The 17,732-nt window shown below is 41.9% G+C and overlaps 1 protein-coding gene across 2 annotated transcripts; it reads left to right on the top strand.

The window, feature by feature from the left end:
* Positions 1-2,911: 2,911 nt before the first annotated feature.
* LOC147456816 (N-acetyltransferase) lies at positions 2,912-17,226 on the top strand. Of its 2 annotated transcripts, none has more exons than XM_086511928.1 (13): positions 2,912-3,072; positions 3,150-3,323; positions 3,387-3,493; positions 3,953-4,050; positions 4,144-4,192; positions 4,268-4,360; positions 4,463-4,573; positions 4,720-5,227; positions 5,334-5,755; positions 5,863-5,972; positions 16,173-16,231; positions 16,313-16,500; positions 16,618-17,226. In XM_086511928.1, the coding sequence occupies exons 1-13, from the start codon at positions 3,000-3,002 to the stop codon at positions 16,804-16,806; spliced, it is 2,181 nt and encodes a 726-aa protein (XP_086368054.1). In that variant the 5' UTR covers positions 2,912-2,999; the 3' UTR covers positions 16,807-17,226. The 2 variants fall into 2 exon arrangements, with proteins under 2 accessions (XP_086368054.1, XP_086368055.1); XM_086511929.1 differs by having other exon boundaries at positions 2,913-3,072; positions 3,411-3,493.
* Positions 17,227-17,732: the final 506 nt, after the last annotated feature.

Genomic DNA, 17,732 nt, shown 5'->3' with positions numbered 1-17,732 from the left:
CTTCAATCTTCATTGAACTCTTCTTTTCATCTTTGCACAGAACTCTTTGTTTTGCCTTTTTCTTGTTTCCACTTCGTACAGTCTCTCTTCATGTGACCCTTCTTGCCACAATGGTAGCATTCTATGTCATCCTTTGACTTCGAGTCACGAGACTTACTTCGGTTTTGTGCCTTCTTACTCTTTAGATTGTCGTCTCCCTCGAACAACCAAAGCACTATTGCCTTTGTCTTTGTCAATGTTCTTCATGTTCACTTCCTCTGTGAGCAAGCTGCCTTCTACATTGGCACTTGTAAGACCTTCTGGCACGACAGAATTACTTAACGCTGTGCAAAAAGTATCCCAATTGTCTGGCAAAGTGATTAAGAGAAACATAGCTTTTCACTGAATCTGGAAAGACTATCTCCTCTGTTGTTAACTGGCTGAAAATTATGTGAGATTAATTGAGATGATTTGACATGGCTATCCCTTCCTTCATCTTCAAATCCACCAATTTCTTGAGCCAGTAAATCTGAGAAGCAACACTTTGTTTCTCGTACATACCACATAGCTTTTGCCATACGTCATACGTTGTAGTCTCTTCCGCTACGTTGAAGTAAATATTTTCTGCCAAGTCAACATGATTGTGGAACAAGCTAACTCGTCAAGCTCTTCCCATTCATCTTCAGCCAGATCTTCTAGTCTCTCCCCTTTGAGCTTCAGTGGTTTCACTTGTTTTTTCTGCACCAAAACCTGCCAAATGTGTTTCTTCCAGAGTGGAAAGTTTGTGCCATCCAACTTCTTTATGTTGTAAAGAGTCTCACTTTGAGAAGATGCCATGTCTGCCAAACTGTTTACTCCTGGTAAAAATCCAGCAGAGTTTCCCCTATAAACTGGCCTCTGTACACAATAAACAAGCTGTAAACAACAAGCTGAACACCTCTCCTTAAGAACTATTAGTATTTTGAATTTTTTTTGAAAGAGTCTCCCCTGTAAACTGAGCTTTGGAAACCAAAAGATAGCTCAAAACAACCATAAATAGTTGACCAGTGACAAATCTAAAAATCTCTGTAATATGTTGTCCTGTAAGCATACACTGTCTCCTATCTGGGCGATCACATAACCTGTATCTGTTTCAAGACTGAACCCTGAACAATGCCTCAACTGCTTGACGCATAAGATGCAATCCAGTGTCTACACAAAGTCATACATCCTATGGGATAAAAGTCGCCGAAGAGGATGCGTGTAGAGGGAAACTCCAACAACCTAATCCACCTCACACTGGGTAACCCAGCCCCCAGTGCTTGGCTTTAAAAAACCTCACACATGACCCTCTTAGATGGCTTAGCAAACTGCCCAGAACTAGCATACATCCTACAATAGACCAATCACTGTCCTATGACCACTGCGGCAGTCTGTCTACTAGCGTGACTCACAACTAGCAGACCCACAATCACAGTACATCAATCTGCAATACATGCCAGTGGTGTCAAACCGTCATATAGCCACACCTCCCCTGGAACCTGGCAAGCACAAGAAGTAGCAATGCAGACTGCAATATATATATCTGATGATATATATGTGTACTTGGTCTATAGATGATGCTTTGAAGACTAATGAGTGATGTATGTCGATGCCGATATTGATGTTGACCACCTCCTGCTTGCCAATCTACACAAGACGGGTTTCTTTGTGGCTGAAACCTATCTTTTGATGTAGTGCTCAGAACGAAATTCTGAGGGCATAAACAACTTCGAAAAGGGGGTAAAACCCCATATCACCTACTAGAAATACTCCCGGAACGCCGAGTGTGAATTTCCAAGCTCCGGATCCAGAATCTGCCTGAAAAGTGCGCGCGCATGATTATGTGAAAACGCACTGAACCTTGCTCTGATACCAATTGAAGTCGCGGAACGGAGCTTAGATCGACTCACACACACACACACACACACACAGATACACATATACACAGATAGAGAGCTTACACATTACGCAAAGAATTCTTTGAAGGGTTATCACCCAAATTTTATTATTCACACAAGTATAAGTGAGTATATACAAAGAGTTAGTGATAAGCGAGTTAGGCGGGCGGGCGGCCATATCCGTATAAGAGGCTACTTGGGCTTTAATCCCAACAAGAGAGAGAGATGATAAATGGTAAGCTCTCAATTGGACTAAACTCGTCGTTGTTTTAGCATGTAGAGAGACGAGTGTGTGAACTATCTTTCGGACGGGGGAGAGAGAGAGGGATAGTATATACTAGGAAAAATTCCCGAAATACCCCCAATATTTGTCATAAATTCCCAAAATGCCCTTCAAATTTTCCAAAATTCCCAAAATACCCTTAGTCGTGAGATTAAATTTCTCCAAAGATATAAAAAATTGCAGCTTTTCATAAGAAGACTAATTGTCTATCAATTCAAGATGCTAAAACTAGAATTTGAGTTGGTTATGTAGGCTTTGGAGATAAATCGTCATTATTTTTTAGACACAATCACCTTTTTTTGCGAGGTAATTTGTGATAAATTGCATGCTAAGCACTCAAAAACGGATCTCAATTGTCAAAAAGGAATAAGGATTAGAAAATTTTCAACAATCCGACCAAAATAGATACAAGGGTATTTTGAGAATTTCCACAAAATTGAGGAGTGTTTTGGTAATTTTCCCTATATATCAAGGTTGGGTTCAAACGAGGCCGGAGGAAGAAAAAACTGTTACAGACCTACTGCCGCCTCATATGAACAGTGAAAAAGTTGAACCGTAGTAGAAGAAGAAGAAGAAGAAGAAGAGAGTTTTAAAGTCGTAGGAAACTATCCGAAGAGACCTTAAAGATCTAGGAGTAGGGAAAATCCATAGTGCTTCAAAGATATCTTGGCGCGTAAAATTTATAGAGTTAAATTTGTCAAAACGCGCCAAAACCTTTAATTTTGAAACGAGAAAGGAGAGAGAGCACTGCTCTCAGAGTACAATAGACGGCGAGGTTACTGAGAGAGAGAAAGAGAGAGAGAGAGAGAGAGTTCCAAATGCCTCGCAAAGCTACCCGTGAAAGTGCTCCCCCTCAGCCTTCAACAACCTCGGCTGTATGCGTCTCTGTTGGTATAGATTTCTCTGCTTACCACCCTTCACTTTGTTCCATCATCTTTCAAAGCTGACAGAGATCTTGATTTGCACAGGTGATTGCAATGTCAGCATTCCCCACAGCCTTTCCCATGAGCGATCAGGGAATGCTGTGTCGATTGAGGTGCCGAATCATGGTCGGGTTACGATCACACACGAGATCAATTCTGCTGAAGCGAGGATGGTATCTATATCCAACAGTGAAAAAACTTCCATCTCCAAGAAGCAAGGTATGGTGAGGTTCATATTTCAGCTTTGGAAGACTTTGCGTAACAAGATGATAGTTATTACAGATGCTACCTATCCTTCCTCTCCAGGCCTGCCAAGCTTACTGGAAGGATTGTCAGTTCAGCTCTTGAACCCCAAGTCTTTCGACAGCCAAGGCCACCTCCTTCTGAAGGTTAGAACTTAACACTACTTACAGTTCATCGACAAACACAAGTAGCAGTTTATTGCCACTTCAAACAATGCTGTTCATAAACCATTACTTCCAGCTGGGTGGTATGGGCATCAAAAGAGTACTATTTATGATGAAATACATTTTGTCCCAATGAATAAAAATCCCACTAGAAGAAATCTAGTCCTTGATTCCTGTTTCTGGGTAAGCAGATCTAAATGGAGTAAGTACTTCCCTCAAGGAGAAAATTGTGCAGTATCACAAAAGGATGTGCTGGTAACGGTAAATGCAAAGCATAGTCGTACAAACCCTGCTTTTTTAATGGATTGGTAAACAAATTGAAAGACGCCTATCACATAAATCAGGAGGCTGGCATTTTCACTCTGAAGTATTTAGATTAATGTGGCGATTCCTATGCAATCCAACATTTCAATGAGAATGTTCACCTTGTGGCATTTGCAGGCTGTTTTGAAATTGTACAGCACAGAGCTCCCTGAGATGAGTTTTGCAGCCAATACCGGGAAAGAGTCTCCTTTCCTAGATAAATGTGTTAGTAGTGGGTCTGTAATCAGCTCTCAAGTCAAATGCTCCTTGCTTGCAATTTTTTCACATGCATTGCCCTCTCTAACCAGAAGGTTTGCTGCTGTTTGCAGGAAGTATTGCACATTGCTGCTGAGACATGCTGCTTGTTTGAAAGATGATGTAAGACTTGTGAGCAGTGCAATTGGATCATCATTTTAAAAAATTGCAATGTCTTAATTTAATGATTTTGTTTAGGTTGTAGCCGCAGTAAGTTATCAAATTCTACCCCCAGATACACAATATGCTGAAATACCTTTGGCTGCAGTCAGCAAGGATTACCAGCACAAGGTGCAACCATATATACGACAATCGGATGCCTAATTTCTCTATGCTGGGATGCAACATGCTAGCTCTCTAAAACTTGTTGCTGACAGCACATATTTCTTTCAGGGTATAGGATCGTTTTTGTTCACAGAGCTGCAGAGGAGGCTTCAAGATGTGGGTGTCCTCACAGTTTTCTGTTGGGGTGATCAAGAATCAGAGGGGTTTTGGATTCAGCAGGTACAGAAGCATGTATTGCCAATTAGGGCTTGCACGAAGATCTATCAGTTCGAAGAGTGCTTTAGTTTCACTCTTTATTCAACCTTGAGTATGCATGCATGTCCCTTCCAGTGCTTGATCATTTCTAATGGTGTAGTTGATGTCAGGGTTTTCTCAAAGTGGCAGAAGTAGACAGGCTTGGGAAGCCTCGCAAGTTGCCCATAAAACCAGACATTCGCAGAGCAATGAGCATTCCTGGTAGTGCAATGCTCCTTGTCTTGCACATGGACAAGAAAGCAGCAATCGTTGTATCGGATACTGACAACAAAGCTGCTGTAACTCCACCTAGACTTGTTCAGCCTGATACAGCTGAAGGCTTCCATGAATCTGCTCCACCACCTTGTTTGGGACCATCTCCAGTGGCTCTTATTACCACTCCCATGGTTGGTGAATCTAGAGCTCCTGTTAAAGCAACGCAGCTACCTGCATCAGATGGACAGGTTAAGTCATCTACCATTGTGCCGTCAAATATGGAAGGTGCCTTTTCTAGCGTTGCAACCCAAAAAGAGCTTATAAGCTCTATGACAACCAGCAGGAATGCTGCTCATATAGATGTGCCGATGGAGCCGATGTTGTCCTTGACATTTGCGCCTCCTCAACCTGCAGCCATGCCAGGTATGTGATGGGAAAGTTTTTTCACGCTGCAGGGCTATGCAGCTTCCATGTGTTGCAAAGCTTTAAGTCTGGAATCTTCTGACTTTTATTGTTGTTCTTCCCAAAGGTGATGACCTTGATTCTATGGAGCTAGTCATGCCAAATCAGGAAGGGAAACCAGGAGCAAACCATAGTCAATCCTCTTTTGTATTCAATAAAGAGAATGTTTACAGCAGATCTAACCAGAGGGGTAGAAAGCCAGAAACTCCACAGGTGCAAAGGACCAAGAAGCAGAAAAATGAGCAGGGTTCCTCTCAAATGTGTGAGAGGCAGCTAGATTTTGCTCCTCAACCTCAAAGGTCACCAATGCAAGACCTATCTAGTATGAATGTTACACCCTTAAAAGCACATCTTCCAGGAACATGCTCGGAAATGGTGAAAGAGATGAAGCAAAATCTTGGGGCCTATGCCAAATTTGAACAACAATTATGTCCAGCCATTATGCTCATGAACATGGCTGATGATAACAGGAGGATGCAGCTTACAAAGGTGAGTGACTTGGAATTTGCTTGATCAACACAAAATCTTCATCGTGTTTACATCAACTAAGATTTGTAATTCCAGGTCTAGGTCACTTACTAGCTTCTTGTGATCAGTTTGTAGAAAGGCTCGGAGGAAGAGTTACTAACGATGGTAGCCAGTGTACACATGTGGTAACTGGCGAGGCACGGAGGACGCTGAACTTTTGCAATGCTCTCAATGCTGGGTACATTTTTTTGATTCATGAGTTACCACCATGTTTTTTTTTTTCATGTTTTTGCTTTTGCTTATTTTTCTTTTGAAAGAGTCTGAAACGATACGCCAAAATAGTACATACGAAGAAATGTCTCACATTTAAGAGAAACCAAAACAAGCCTAGAGCTAAGGGGAAAAACAGAAACAAAGAAATTCTCTTCAATGTCTACAAGAGGCCACAATGACCTATACTTAGTCACAAGGAAAATGGCACGTTTCATCGTGGCTAGAAATGGTCATTTTCTATCATAGGAAACTGTGAGTTGGAGGGAGCTTCTAACTTTGATCCTTTAGAAAACAACTTGTCAATGATTCATATAAACATTAGAGGGCAAAAATATGAACTTACAGTTAAAACGAATCTTTGGAAAAAGATCTCTAGCATCTTCGATCCTAGTTGTAACAACTATAAATGTCACATGCACATCTAACCTTGTGTGTGTGTGAACATGTTTTAACTCTTACATCTAGGGTTTAGGACGACTTAGGAAGTGCTCCACCATTGTTTGCATATCAACCAAGAACTTGAAGTATTCAACATTGAGCCCTCAGAATCGTTAGCATTCAACATTTAGTCCTTTCAATATCCCAATGACTTAAAATGTTGACAGTTGGTGTGAGAACTATCTCTTATTTATGAAAATCCTATGAAAAGATAAGTGCTTGTGTGATAAGACAAATGCATTCTTTTTATGAAAATCAAGGGCTCTCATTAAGATAACCTTTGGACCTTATAAATAAAGGATTTTCATGTACATAAGATATTCTATGCTATCTTAAGTTAATGTATTAGATTGCAATTTGAGTTCACTTTACTTTTTAACATTGTACTTCTCTCTTTCTCTATCTCTTATTGTGTAAGCTATAGTTGCCTACCTTTCCAAACCCCCTTGAGCTCTATTGCACTCATCGACTATCCCAACAATTGGTATCAGAGCTTTGGTCATTAGAGTGCAGTTGAGTTTAATTAGGGTGCAATTGAATTTAATTTCTCCTCTCTATTATTATCCTTTTCAATTTCTAATTATCTCTTAATTAACTAATGTGGACACATTCTTGAGTTGATCTCTTCAGCCACTATCCTTATAGTTGATTAAAAACGTAATTAGTGTTAGTTAATTGCATTTAAGATGCTCAATAAGCTCATGACTTGAGGCTTTTTTTAGTCTTCTCTTTAATGAACTCTCTAATAAGAGCACTAGATTATTGGTGTCCCATTATGTGTGTAGTTCAGCTTGACAGATATTTAAAAATGTTAAAAATGCTATATTTGTGTTTGCGTGCTTGCATGTAGTGCGAGATACTTCCTAAAATAAAGAAGTTAAAGTACTTTAACTTACTTAGCCACCCAATCACACACAAGTGCTCGCTCTCCACACTATCTCGCACATGCAGCTTCAAATGGGATCTACGGTTGAGGTGATTCGGACCGTAAGATGCACATTTGTAAATTCGAAACATTTGGTAAATTCGAGGCAGTCCGCGCTCCACGTCTTGAACCCGTGACCTCTCCACTGCAAGCCATGTGCACTAACCACTACGTCCGCATGCGTTCGTTGAAATATAGGGGATTCGAGTATCTCATATTGTAAATGTGGGCCGATTAATAAATTGATGATAAATTAGTAAATTCGGACAGACTAGTAAATTTGGGACGATTGTCAAATCTGACAGTCCACGATTGACGCGTCCCGCGTTTTCCTCCTCCACCATTGATCCCATTTGATCATGCCCGTGTGATACAGTGATGAGGCTCGCCCACAAGAGTCAGCTCGTCGTTCGTCATCAGCTTACACCCAACGAGCCAGCTTTCACAAGCCCACAACTCGCTGTATGTTGTCAAGTATCGAGGCAGCTACTCCATCTAATTGGCACTGGTTTTACAAGCTACAGCGTCCATTACTGTCGCTCCAAATATGCTTAAGGAGAATACTCAGGGCAAATTTTGTCTGCAATCAATTGCCTAATTGCTTTGTCAAGTATCTACTGCCACGCTCATCTTGGCTCTATTTCGCTGACACAACCAGCCCATTAAATCTTGTCACACTCTGCGTTAAAGCTGCAGCAAAGCAACCACCTGCCGTCTCCATTGCTCTCCAACACCATCGCGGTGTTTTTTTAACTTGCCTTGGCCCAGCTGAGAACTCGTCCACCTCTTTTTGATTGTTTGTTTTCTTTAAACAATACCCCCCAAAAAAAGGTTTAATTTTATTCGCAGGTTCCTGCATACATCTTAACTCTCTTTGAGACCTACAACACGCACATGAAGGACTCTACTCTTCCACTTTTGCAACAATAACAATGTGTGAGAAGCGACCCTGTGGATGAAGGCGGAAGAGATGATGGCTCCTCTTCAATTGTCATATCGATGATAGTGGATGTTTGTGTGGCTCCATGCATCTTATTTTTTCCTTTCTTTGCGTCCTCGATCCACTTTTTAGTTTTATCACTTTCTCTTGTGTTTTGAATAGGTGCTTCGCCCATGAAAGGGTTGTTCGCGTGTATTGCTCTTCCTCGTCGCATAGAGTTCTCACTTGCTCCTTAATACTTTCAAGCTCCTTTATCATCGAGGGTTGATTTTCTCTCTCTTTTGCGGGAGTATTTTTACAGGTTGCGAGTTCTCCCTTAAGTGTCTCAATCAATGCATCCTTTTCATTCATGTGTTCTTTCATTGATTTCCAGGATTAAAAAGCAGCAAGTGCATCCTCTAATCTTTCTTGCATCATGCATTCCATTACATTCACTTTTGTCCTCACTATACTTTGTATTTCAACCTTCAATGATGTGTACATCTCATCATGCTTGCCAAGCATCTCTTTGTCCAACTCTTTTCCCATTCCCAGATTTGCATACATAGCTTTTTGTAAGTCTATGCATTTGTATACATCTCTTTTTCAATTTCACTCCTCAAAAGGCTCAGTCTGTCCTTAATCATCACCTGTATCTTCTCATACATTAAGTCATCTTTGACTCTAGAAAGTTTCTCTACTCTAAAAAAACTTGGCGATAGTGTACTCTCTCGAAACCTTCGCCTAAATGCCGCTTTCAATTTAGACAAGGTTTCATAAAGATCGAGATCAGCTGATTGGTCCATCCTGAAGCAGTCCGTGTGAGGCTTCGTATAAAGTATTGGACAGTTCTTCACGATGGAATTGTTTATCACCTTATAGATAGTAGGTGACAAGTTTCTTCAGCTTGTCAAGGTGCAAGCGTAGAGAGAGCTTTGATTCAATGAGAAATGAAATGAAATGATATATTAACGTCTACAAAATGCCAAAATGACCTATGAGACCAACTGATTACAATGATGAGTCTAGAACCAAGTCTGGGTACAGACAAAGAAAACTAAAAACTAAAAACTGAGATAGGAGTGCTACCGACTCTTATGGGTGGTTGGTAGGTTGAGCAATGGTATCATGCAACAAAGGTACAAAGTGGGGATAAGTGTCACCATGATACAATATAGCAGTAGCATGAAGCCTATCCTGATCGACACTCTGGGTGTCGTGCTAGAATCCTGTGGGTCCTTTGCCGCAATCTCTGTCGGTGCTGTGTGGCTCCTCTCCTCAGTCGCGGTGTCTCGATCTCCCCAACTCTATAGCTCGGTCAATGAGAGTACCGCTGGTGTGTATGGGTGGGAATCGAGCTCTATGATGGTGGTGTCCCCTCTGTCTCTGTGGTACTTTCAAGAAATCTGAGATGCGTCTCTAGGACTGTCTCTGTCTATGCACTCTCAATAGAGAGTCTCTATGTCTCTGTATCTTAAGTAGAAATAATTTCAGATGTCTCTGATCCTGATATCTCATGACTCTATCTAACGAGTCAAAACCATCTCTGAATAAACAGTGAAAGCGTCCCTGAATCTCATAGTAGATAAATGATATTGATCTGGTAAGTGCCTCAACCTCCATAGGTGGGGCAGCCAGCTCCGCTTGTATGATGTCATGTGGAACTGAGGCCTTGGCTCTAATCAGCCTGAAATCATAGATACCAAGGACCTCTCCATATTACTCCATCCAGCAGTGTCAACAGACGGTCCCCAAACCTGAACCCCATAGTACATAACGGAAGCGACCAAAGTGTCGAAGAGCCAGAGCTTTGTTCGGGGTTCTTGGAACTGAACCGGCGAACATATCCTCTCTAAACCGCCTAGGGTTGCATAGGCACGAGTCAATCTAGTGTCTGCTGCCACTTTTAGTGTGAACCTTGGTCCACTAAAGACCACCCCAAGATATGTGTATGCATCAGTGTACTCCATACTGTCCTGACCATATGTGAATGTAGGTGCTGATCTCCTAACCCACTGTGGCGTGGTATTAAATACCATGACCTTGGTTTTACACAATCCACTATCCCTTGCAAAACTATGCAATGCGTCCAAATGTCTCTGCATACCCTCTGGTGAGTCTGATATCAACACGATATCGTCAGCATACTATAAAAGAGGGATCCATGTCCCTGTTGCAAGCTGAGCACCTCTACCTCCTCCTCTGTCAATATAATCAGAGACCTCATCAACATATATACCAAATAAAGTAGAGGACAATGGGCATCCTTGTTTCACTCCGATAGTAGAGTGAACTATGTCAGATATCCCCTCTGATGTGCGTACATGACCCATCATTGAATTGTACAATGCCATAATCCTCCATATCAGCTCTGTGGGTACCCCCAATTCCATAAGTCGGCGCATCAATCTGGCCCTCGGTATTGTGTCAAAAGCTTTGTGGAAGTCCACAAAGCTGCAATATATCCGTCTACCATGTGCTCGACCCTCCTCAATAATAGCTCTGAATGTAAAGACATGATCCAGTGTGGAGAAACCCCTCTTTAAACTAGCTTGCCCAGGTGCTCGTATTCCCATAATCTCTACCCAACTTCTCAGCCTATGCTCAAGGATGGATGCATACAACCGTGCCAATGTGTGTCCTACCATGATAGTACGGTAATTCCCCGGCACTGTGGGGTCTCTTGTCTTGAAGATAGGTACAATAGTAGATAATCTCCAAGACTCAGAAAAGCCCTCACAGATGACACGGTTGAATAACCGTGCAAGCATCTCTGCCAACAAGTCCCCAGCATGTATAATGTGCTTTGCTACCAAACCCTCATGACCCTGTGCCCGTCTGGTCTTCATCGTGTCAATGGCCTCCTTTACCATCTCAGTGGTAAAGAAGGTGCTCGTAGCCGGACATGGCTGTGGTGGATGTGATAGTGGTGGTTGTCCAGGTACAGTGTATAAAGATGCTGCATATTGCCCCCATATCTCTGTAGAAGTAATCACTGGTGGGGGAGATTGCTCATGGAATAGACGCCAAGCCTCTCCTGAATCTCTACTAAGGAAGAGCTGATATAAATCTTGCTCCATCTGGACCAAGAAAGCTCACTTCTTCTGTCGCACTAGTCGTCATGTAGCAATACGAGATTGTCTATAGGTGATCACTCCCAATGCAAGCTCTTGTTGTATTTGAGCTCTCCTCTGTCGACACTCCTCATCATACCAGCTATTCCGAGGCATGTGCCCAGAACGACGTCTTTGACCAGGTTGAGTGTGTGGGTATGTCTCTGTCGTTGCCCCAACCAACAGAGAGAGAGAGAGAGAGAGAGAGAGAGAGAGAGAGAGAGAGAGAGAGAGAGAGAGAGAGAAATGAAATGTCATATTAACGTCTTTAAAAGGCCAGAATGACCTATGAGACCAAATTGATACAAAAGTGGTGAATCTGTTACAATGTTTGGGTACCTTAGTACTAAAATACTAAGTGTGAAAATAAATGTGAAAAACTAAATACAAAGTATTAAATAAACTTCTTAGGAGCATTCTGGGTGTCTGGCTAGAATGCTTCTAATCCTTTGGTGTAGTCTCCTCCGGTGAAGTGTGCTTCTGCATCTCGGTCGTGGTCGTCTCAATTTCCTAAGCTCAATCGCCCTGTCAATGAGGGTGCCTTTGGTATGAGTGTGGGTACTCCTTTGTGCTGGCTGTTGGCCTCTTGCTTCTCCTTCCACTCTTGCTTCTCGATCCGAAGAAATCTGTGATCTGCCTCTAAGGCTGTAGTGCTCTTTGTCTTCTCATTAGATTTTCCCTGTGCCGATGTAGTTCCAGTAGGTACAAGCCTAAGCATCTTTGATCTTGGTATTGCATGACTCTATTTAGAGGTCCAAAGCCTTCTTTAAATAGGCAATGGAAATGCCCACGTATCTCATAGTATACGGTGCAATGGCATATGTAGTGTAATTCTGTCTCCGGCTCCATTCCGCATAACTTGCAAATTTTGCTCTCAGGTGGGATTCCCCTAAATTTGCCAAATTCAATTTTCAGCTTGTGTGAGGATGTACGAATCTGACCAATAGCACATCTCAAACCATGAGACAGGTGGGTATCCATGTAGCTTGGGCAAATCACAAATCCATCTTCAGATAGCTGTAGGAAGTTTTCTTTGTAGTCGGCCATCTTCATACCCAATTCTTGTGTAGGGTCTACCCATGTCCTCTTAGTATCCAACTGTATAAGATCCCGACGGATGATTTTATTAATCTCCGTTCGTGTAATTGCCAGTGATGGAGCCTCAAGAGAGTATTGGAAGGGGGGTAATCTTTCCATACTGAACTTGTGTCTCTCGCATACGAGCATGATGTATCCCCTTTCATTGCTAATTGTCGAGAGGATTCGAGGGCCAGTCTAGTATATCGGCAATTATTTGTATCCCACAAACCATGTATAAAGGACACTGATCTGGTAAGAGCTTCAATTTCTATCGGAGGGGCAACTAGTTCCGCTCGGGTAATCGCGTGTGGTACGGAGGCCTTGGCTCTAATCATTCGGGAAATCATAGATACCAAAGGTCTCTCCATTGACTTCCAATTATCCTGATCCACAGATGGTCCCCAAATCTGGACCCCATAAAGCATAGCCGAAGCCACCACAATATCAAAGAGCCAAAGTTTTGTTCGTGGTTCCTGAAACTGCACTTGTGAACACATCCTCTCCAACCCTCCCAAGGCCGTAGAGGCTCTAGACAATCTAGCATCCGTTGCTTTCTTAAGAGTAAACTTCGGTCCTGCAAATACCACACCAAGGTATGTGTATGCATCTATGTACTCTACTGTATCCTGGCCATATGCAAATGTAGGTGCCGATCTCCTAACCCACTACGGTGTGGTGTTAAACACCATAACTTTGGTTTTACCCAAGTTTACCGACAGTCCACTGTCCTCCGCGAATTTATGTAATGCATCTAGCTGCCTCTACATTCCATCTGGTGATTTTGCTATCAATACAATATCATCTGCATACAACAACAAAGGGATCCATGACCTTGCACGTTGAGCACCTCATTTGATACCTCATCTATGTACATACCAAATAAAGTAGGGGACAGTGGGCATCCTTGCTTTACTCCCAACGGTTTAATGAACAATGTCGGAATCCCCTTCTGGAGTACATAGAGAGAGAGAGAGAGAGAGAGAGAGAGAGAGAGAGAGAGAGAGAGAGAGAGAGATTTTGCGTTGATTTTGCAAAACACTAGATTGCTGGTGCAAAGAACGCTAGGCTGAGATGCTCCTTTGTAAAATGCTAGGGCTGAGCTGAGTGCTACCGTATCTAATCAAATTGTTAGCTAATTGGCTCCCTTTATAAGCGAGTTTTGATGGTTATAAACTCCTTCAAGCTTAGGTAGGGCAAAACCTTCATAAAAAATTCTTATAAAATAAATCACTAAAATGATTTATTAATAAGTTTGACCATGGCTAAGTTTTTGGGTGAAACTGTTGCACGTCTATCGATCCAAAAATCCGGTTGATGTGGGGAATGACTCGTTGGATTCCTCCAACCTAAAACTACATGTATGTCATGTTAGATGGCCATCTAGTATAACAACACCTGTCAATACACTTGTATAATCCATTTATGCAAGAGGGTTCCAAAACTGAAAAGCCTAATCTAATGGCCTCGTCGAGAAATTCTCCTTGGATCCTAGACTCTCCTGTTTGGGATAGGTGGAAATTTGACTTTGGAAGGCGATAAAGCATGTCCACGTGGGGCACAGAGCTCTGTGCATGCGATAGCTTGTTAGCTTGCTGTCAATAAGATTTTTGTGCCTTGCTTAGTCGAAGCTTCAAAATCTTAGAAATTTCGTCTAAGGATTGGCTCTCAACGTTGGTATCAGGCAATTGGGACTAATCGATCTAGTCAACAAAAATGTTGCCTCATACAGAGTTCTACCAATGGCATTGGAACAGGAGTCATTCAAAATTGCTTGTACTAAGGAGAGACAATGCTCCTAATGAAAGTGTTGATCATGTACATATGACTAAGACATCGAAGGCTAATTGATTATAAATCTCAATTTGACTATCGTATTTTGGGTGAAATATAGATGAAAAATTCAACTTAGTGCCAAAATTTCAAAGAGTGATTGTAAAAAATGTGATGTAGACTTGACATCACAATTGACCTAAGCAAATCACAAAGGGGATGCCAGTGCTTAATGAACAAACGTGCGACATCTTGTGTTGTGATTGTGGTCTTACACGGAATGAGCATGCAAAATTGTTGAAATGATTAAAATATTTTGTATTCCTTAAATACAAACTAGGTGGAAGATTAATCACAAAATGCATGAAAATGTTTTGAAATGGGTCTTCGAGAATAGGAAGTGGTATCAAAAGACCTTGTTGCTTACCAGTTCCTATTGCATGACATACTTAAACATATCTTTTCACATTTAGCCAATAGAAGAATTTTTCTTCATTTTTCTAAAGTGGTATGGTATTCGTATCTTTGTGCCCTCTCGTGAGTGGATTGTGCAATATGGCTTGCCTAAGAGAAGGTAAGTCAGAAAAATACAAGAGACCTTTACGAATGAGATAGTTGTTGGACCTTTGGGTGGCAAGAGTCTACAACCATTACCTATCAAACTCGGAATTTGCATACTGATTTTGTATGTTGTCAAAGATACTCTTCAAATGGAAACTGTGAAACTTGACTCAAGAGTTAAGATTTGTCCTTTGCGACTTAACGCATTTGCAACGGGATTAGCTTTATCGAGAACATGTTCAATTAAACCACCAAATTGCTCAAAAAACTGAGACCACCTTGCTTGGCAATCACTCCAATGTGCACTAGACATAGACTGGAGTCACTTGAGAGCTTGTTGATCATTACATGTTAGAGTTATGTCATCTCTCGAGATTCTTCCAGTCGGCGGTCCCAATTTCTCCTAGGGACAGGTGTTAAGGAGTGAGGGTTGTTTTGTGGTTATGCTCGGTCAAAGTGAGGTAGTTTTCTCATGTTGGGATTTTTCAACTATGTTCAGTTCTCGGGTTTGGTTCATTCTATGGGTATTTAGGCTCTTGCAGGTTGTGAGTATTTCTCCCCAGCCTCGATCTATTTTTTCCTTGAGCTTTATGTCCCTATATTTTGCCCTTTCTTCCCCATTTTCCTCATTTCAGCCCCTTTTATTATAGGTTATGAGCTGGAAGACTGGGTTTGGCATTTTGTGTCTTACTCTATATAGGAAGCAAGGGGGCTAGATCGGAGTCGATGTGTCCACTGAATCGCAGGCCGGTTCTTGTCTTCATTGCATCTTTTGTTGCCTATTCTGACAGTACAAACAATAAAATCTCTACCATACAAAATATGCTTCCAATGCTTTAGAGAATGAGTGATAGAGAGAAGTTTTTTATCGTACATTGAGTAATTCTTTTTTGCACTCCTTAACTTCCTACCGAGAAATGCAACTGGACAGCCATGTTGCTTGGTCTTGCAGTAATTTCTTGGGTAATGGAAGTTCAACGAGTGTGTTGTCTCTCAAGTTCTCTAGCTGACAGGAGTAAGATCATAGAGAATTGTTATGCCCTTCCATAAGCCTCCCTTAGAGAGGCAAGTCTGGCCTTTATGTCCTATTAGCTTGTACATACAGACAATGTAATTAGATTTCCAGAGACAGAGAGAGAGAGAGAGAGAGAGAGAGAGAGAGAGAGAGAGAGAAATGAAATGTTATATTAACGTCTTCAAAAGGCCAAAATGACCTATGAGACCAATCAGTTACAAAATAGTGAATCTAATACCATGTCTGGGAGAGAGAGAGAGAGAGAGCAAGAGCGCATTTGCTTTGTTGTATCTGTTTAGTTCCTTCACTACCCGTTAGAGTACTTATCTCTCTGGCTGTGGCAGAGCTTGGGTTGTATCACCTGCTTGGCTCAAAGCAAGCGTGAAGGAGAAGAGGTTTGTCGGTGAGTAATCAGCTAAAGCTTAGACTGTACTTATGAAGAAGTTATTCATTGATGAAGCAAGTTGCTGCTGTTGTGATGCAGAGGAAGGAGCTTTTATTCTTAAGGATGCTGTCTTTGAAAGCAGATACAAGACAACATTGCAAGATGTTATCACACAGCGGAGGCAAATGCCTCATGGGTTGCTTGAAGGAATGTACATATATCCCACAAAGCATGTGCAACCACCAGTGGAGACCATGTCTGCCATTGTCTTGTCGGCTGGAGGCAAGGTACACTCACTGCATCTCTATTGTATTTGTTGAAAATTTCCATACCTGCCGGACGAATTTCTTGCATTAAGATATGCAATAAATTTACTCACTGTATCTCTCTTTTATGATGCACAGGTGCTTGCCAGTTTTGAAGAAGCTAAGCAGTGTGTAGATGCAATCGTTGTCGCTTGCGAGGATGACATTTCTGAGGCTCTAATTGCAGCAAAGGAAGGGCTGCCGACGTACTCAAGTGAGTGGCTAATGAGTTGTATCATGAAGCAAGAGCTTGACATGACAACTACGCAGTTTGCAGAATCGCTTTGAGGCAACACATGGCAGAATTGTTCGAGTGGACTCATGATACTCCATAACCTGGTGACTTGTTTTACAATGTGATGCTGGCTAATGTATGTCTGTCTCACCACTAAATTGCATTGGGAGATGCTGCAAGGTGAAGATGGTGCCTCTTGAGGGGAAGGACAGCTTTTCCTGTGCAGATAACTCGAGATGGTTGAAGAGTCCAGCCCGTTGGCATATCTAGGAAGGTTATCAGCATTTGTGAATAACAGTTGGACTTGCCATGGTACCTGGCACCTGCCTTATTGGATGGAGCTTTCTTGTTTGTAACATACGAAATCAGCTCTTATTAACAGTCACTTCATAAACTGTTGAAGGTCCCATTTTGTCCTTTCAACAAGATTACTGATCCTCTACTCAGTTGAGAATTACATGAAATTGTGTCTGTGCCAGGTTAATTTGGCGCTTCCATAATTGTGTAGACATGAGGAAATAAACCCCTCAAATCGTGACACTCGCCATCACTAGAGCCGGTCAGCCACTGCCACTGTCTTGGGCCATTTAGACATCAGGACTCAGGAGAGTTGCAAATAAGAGTATCATCATCCTCGGAATTAAGTGGATCTCACAAAAAAGGAGGTTTGCATCTACTAACATAATATGGCGGAGGACGTGACCCTTTACACGTCACCTTCTGTGAGATGAAGGCTATAAGCCAAAAGTGGGGGATCGAAAAAGAGAGCTCAGAGGGGGAGCAAAGGTGGCCGGCCGTACTCGTAGGTCTTAAACTTGGGGGGAAAGGTGTTGTCGATGGGGGACCAACATCGGTGGGCTAAAAGGGTTGCAGGAGCAAATCTGACATGGTTAAGATTGTCATGTCGTCAAAATTTAAACGGGGCCATGTGACCCAAAAAAAAAAAAAGAGGGGAACTTGACTTTTGAAGAAAGAGATG

This window comes from Adiantum capillus-veneris, chromosome 5, assembly GCF_014529385.1.
Source record: "Adiantum capillus-veneris isolate H3 chromosome 5, ASM1452938v2, whole genome shotgun sequence".
In the NCBI taxonomy this organism is placed as follows: Eukaryota; Viridiplantae; Streptophyta; class Polypodiopsida; order Polypodiales; family Pteridaceae; genus Adiantum; species Adiantum capillus-veneris.
This window is presented reverse-complemented; position numbering and strand designations above follow the sequence as displayed.

Excerpts from the sequence above, each read along its gene's own strand:
- LOC147456816 (XM_086511928.1), top strand. The coding sequence starts at position 3,000 with ATGCCTCGCAAAGCTACCCGTGAAAGTGCTCCCCCTCAGCCTTCAACA. Across the intron at positions 4,193-4,267 it reads CTGCTTGTTTGAAAGATGAT|GTTGTAGCCGCAGTAAGTTA; the intron begins GTAAGACTTGTG and ends GATTTTGTTTAG. Across the intron at positions 5,228-5,333 it reads TCAACCTGCAGCCATGCCAG|GTGATGACCTTGATTCTATG; the intron begins GTATGTGATGGG and ends TTCTTCCCAAAG.